General features: G+C 59.0%; 1 protein-coding gene across 2 annotated transcripts; it reads right to left on the bottom strand.

Moving 5' to 3' along the window:
- Positions 1-983: 983 nt before the first annotated feature.
- On the bottom strand, positions 984-3,575 carry Gamt (guanidinoacetate N-methyltransferase). 2 transcript variants are annotated; one of them, XM_008837163.3, is made up of 6 exons: positions 3,326-3,570; positions 2,450-2,595; positions 2,297-2,360; positions 1,793-1,860; positions 1,584-1,694; positions 984-1,241 (listed from the first exon to the last, which is right to left on the bottom strand). In XM_008837163.3, exons 1-6 carry the CDS (start codon positions 3,504-3,506, stop codon positions 1,101-1,103), a joined length of 711 nt encoding a protein of 236 aa, XP_008835385.1. In that variant the 5' UTR covers positions 3,507-3,570; the 3' UTR covers positions 984-1,100. The 2 variants fall into 2 exon arrangements, with proteins under 2 accessions (XP_008835385.1, XP_008835386.1); XM_008837164.3 differs by lacking the exon at positions 1,584-1,694 and having other exon boundaries at positions 3,326-3,575.
- Between the last annotated feature and the right edge of the window lie 16 nt (positions 3,576-3,591).

Genomic DNA, 3,591 nt, shown 5'->3' with positions numbered 1-3,591 from the left:
CTTGTGTGCACATGTCCATGTCCAGTATGGCCCCGCTGAGAGACAGGCCTCCTGCACCCTCTGAAGACTTGGGGCTCCAGTCTGGCTATGGCCAGCAGCAGACTGTGGCCCCTAGCACCATCTCCCTCAGTGGTCTGTCCTCTCCTCAGACTGAGCCCCAGAGTTTAGACAGCCACCTCTGCCCACTTCTGAGCAAGTGAGAATGGCAGTGGGTGTCATCATAAAGCAGCTGGAGACTCAGGTCTGGCTATCTGCCCCTTAGTGGACATCTGCCCCCAGGGTGGCAGGGACCCTTGGCCCTTCCTACCCCTCACAGACTTCAGCCTAGATGATTCCAATCTCAGCAAACATATTCATCCAACAAACATTTGGTGCTTTTGGATCTTGGCTTATGCCTGCCATGTGGCAGGAAGATACCTGGGAAGCTGGCATTTTCCAACCATCAGGGCCAGTATGGGGGCACCCAGGAGATGGGTGCAGCAGGAGCCCTGCCCAGCCCCAGGGTAGCTTTTAAGACAAGATCCTGCAAGGTGGGAGCATTCCAGGTAGGGGACAACTTGCCCGAGCTATGGGGAGGGGACAGGGCTGTGGGGGTGTTGGAGGCCTAGAGGGAGGGCTTCCTAGCAGGAGGCTGGGTGTGAGCAGGTAGTCCAGGAATTGGCTGGCAACAAAGGCAGCAGCAGCCTGAAGTGATTGGCTATCACAGGTGCCCCTTAGCATGTGACACCAGACATTCAGTGTATCTGGGCTCTGTGGCTCTTAGGGCTCCAGATATGCCAGGCTGGACTGAGGGTCCCTATGGGACAGTCAACCCCACCCTGACCTCAGTGAGACCCTGACAGTTATCCCTTCTGGGCCTCTGCTGCATGTGAACCAGGCTGGACCACAGCATCAGTGACTGACTGACTGGTTGTGTCTGCCAAGGCAGGTGTCCAGGGACAGAGGGAGCCATGGGAAGGGGTCGGCAGAATGCTACACCCACCTCATTGCCGACCCACCAGGTCTCTCATTAGCCTTTATTTCACCCTTGAGCCAGGCAGGTAGCAGGGCCAGGCAGAGTGAGGGTATCACACTTGGGGAGACCCACAGAGGTGGGACACTCAGTGCTTGGTGACCAGCGGTGTGATCATCTGAGGGAAGGCATAGTAACGGCAGTCAGCTGGCGGGACCAGGACCATCACCTCTGTGCGGATGTTCTCCCTCCGGAAGCCTGCCTCTTGTAGGGCAGGCATCTGCGTCTCCTGTGAGGAGGAACCCAGGGTCATGGGAGGACAAGGCCCTGTGTGAGTTTGAATCTCAACATGGGCAGCTGCTCCATGTGTGACCTCAGATGCTGGTCCCGCCCGCAGGCCTCCAGCAGGAAAAAACCTAGACAGGACAGAGGGCTTGTGGGTGACCCAAGGTGCATGGTTCACTCAGCTGTCCTGGTCCCATTCATGCAACAGGTGGGCAGGCCCACGCAGGGGGCAGTGAATAGCCTGGGCTGTGCCAGGGCCCTGGGGAGCCATGGGGAGGCCCATCTGCTGTCTATGTGTAAAGGTCACAGGCCAGCCACAGCCACCCCTGAGGCAGTGGATAATCACCTCAAACATGGTGATGATGTCCGAATACTTAGACTTCATGAGCTCACCCCAAGAAGTGAGGTTGCAGTAAGTGAGGACACCCCCAGACTTCAGTAAGCGGAAGGCATGGTTCTAGGGGAACAGGCTGGTGGTCAGGAGAGTGGGAAGAGAAGCAGGGTCTGTGGATGTCCAAGCCCCACCCACTGACCCTTCATGGGGCATAGTCCCACCTTAATGAAGTTGAACTGGTGGGTGTGCCAGGTCTCCTCAGACAGTGGGTACGTGTCATACAGTATCCCTACATGGGGGACACACACCTGCCAGTCAGGCGTCCACAGCCTCACCTCACCTCACTTGGCCCATCCTAGAACTCTACAGGCTTCACTCCAATGGAGGGGTGGTTTCTGCCTAGCACTACCCAGTCCTCATGTGGCCTTGCCCCTGAGTTCTGTTCCCAGTGCACATTTTAGCGGGGGTTTGTTTGGGGCGAGGTCAGAGGACAGTTGTGGAAGTCCATTATCTACCACCAAGAGGGACCTGACCTGGGGATGGCAATCAGGCCATCAGGCTTGGCTACAATCACCTTTACCCACTAAGCCTTCTCACTGGCCTGGGAAGGTGTGTTTACAAGATTCCTCCATTGGGCTAAATGGGATGTGTTGACTGGCAGGCACAAGGCCACCAGATAGGAACTGGAGGCCAGCATGCTTCCCAGTCTCCCAGATCCCGCTCACCATCAAAGTGACAGTCAGGCAGTGAGGGCGCTACCTCCTCCCACAGACCTTTCAAGGGGACAACCTTGAAGAGAGGATAACAAAAGGGAAAGTTGATGGTCAGGAGGGGTTGACCTCCCTGCCCCCAGGCTGCGCTCCTAGGGCCCAGGGTACCTTGTGTGGCTGCTGGGGAGCCCAGTCCTGTAGCCGTTGGAACACCCCATCATTACATTCGATTATCCAATGCTCCTCGATGGAGGCCTGCTGCACCCTGCTGGCTGCAATGGCCATCCCGAAGCCCACCTCCAGAACACGGCCCCCTGTGGGGGAAGGGGGGCACAAAAGTCGTCAGTCACAGCAGCCCTGGTTGCTTCAAGGATGGCGGCCAGCAGGGCCCTGTGGGTGGATAGAACAGAGTACCAAGGATGGCTGGGAATCCTGTGGGCCTGGGACAGCGGCCAACTGGAGTGGCCAGCCTGGCAGGCCACGGACAGGCCACAGCTTTGGGACCCAGCCCCCCGCGGGAGGTCAGGGCCTCGGACTCTGAGCCGCTGCCCACGCTGTTAGTGCTACAGCCTATCTCTCTCTTCGTTAATTTTTTCCATTCCCTTCTTTCCCTGTTTACTGTTGGATTAGCAGAGACCTGACACCTGCTGGGTCGCCTTTTGCACCCACACCAGATCTGTACCAGCTGGGAACCTGGAAGCACAGTGCCCACCTGCCCTGCCCCCAGACACCCCTTGAACCTCCAGACACCCCCTGAACCTCCCACACCCGGTGATCAGGGCCACCACATGGGACAGCTGCCTGTGTAATCAGCTTTCTTGAACTATTCTTAGCCCTGCCGAACCTCGGGAGGTTCTGGAGGCCCTAGCCCCAGCCCAGCCTGACCTGCAGGGACACTTCCCTCATTGAGGAACTTCCTCCTGCCTGGATTCTCATTTCTGCAACACCCTCCCGTGATCCTTCCGTTCTGCGCCCACATTCCCCCGGCAGGGAAACTGAGGCATGCAGTCGTGGGCCACAGCCTCAGTTCCTCTCGCCGGCTACCTCTGCAGGAGGCGGCGGCCGCCAGGGCATGCATGTAGGGGGTCTCCCAGCGCTCCATCACCGGCTTGCCCAGGATCTGCAGGTGCGTATCGGATGCATCGTAAGCCGCCGGGGCCGCGCGCCACGCGGGGCTGCAGTCCTCCCCGGGCGCGAAGAGCGGACTGGCAGCCGGGGCGCTCATGGTCAGGCTGTGGGGAGCAAGTGAGGAGGGCCGGGCTGCAGGGAGCGAGGGAGGACAGGGGCAGGGCTGCCTAGGGCCTGATGGG

The sequence above is a fragment of the Nannospalax galili genome, unplaced genomic scaffold (assembly GCF_000622305.1).
Source record: "Nannospalax galili isolate Female #2095 unplaced genomic scaffold, S.galili_v1.0 scaffold77, whole genome shotgun sequence".
Lineage (NCBI taxonomy): Eukaryota > Metazoa > Chordata > Mammalia > Rodentia > Spalacidae > Nannospalax > Nannospalax galili.
The sequence above is the reverse complement of the archived record's forward strand: the minus strand, read 5'-3'. Positions and strand labels throughout refer to the sequence as shown.

Excerpts from the sequence above, each read along its gene's own strand:
- Gamt (XM_008837163.3), bottom strand. The coding sequence starts at position 3,506 with ATGAGCGCCCCGGCTGCCAGTCCGCTCTTCGCGCCCGGGGAGGACTGC. Across the intron at positions 1,861-2,296 it reads GCCTGACTGTCACTTTGATG|GGATACTGTATGACACGTAC; the intron begins GTGAGCGGGATC and ends TCCCCCATGTAG. Across the intron at positions 1,695-1,792 it reads ACCAGTTCAACTTCATTAAG|AACCATGCCTTCCGCTTACT; the intron begins GTGGGACTATGC and ends CTGTTCCCCTAG.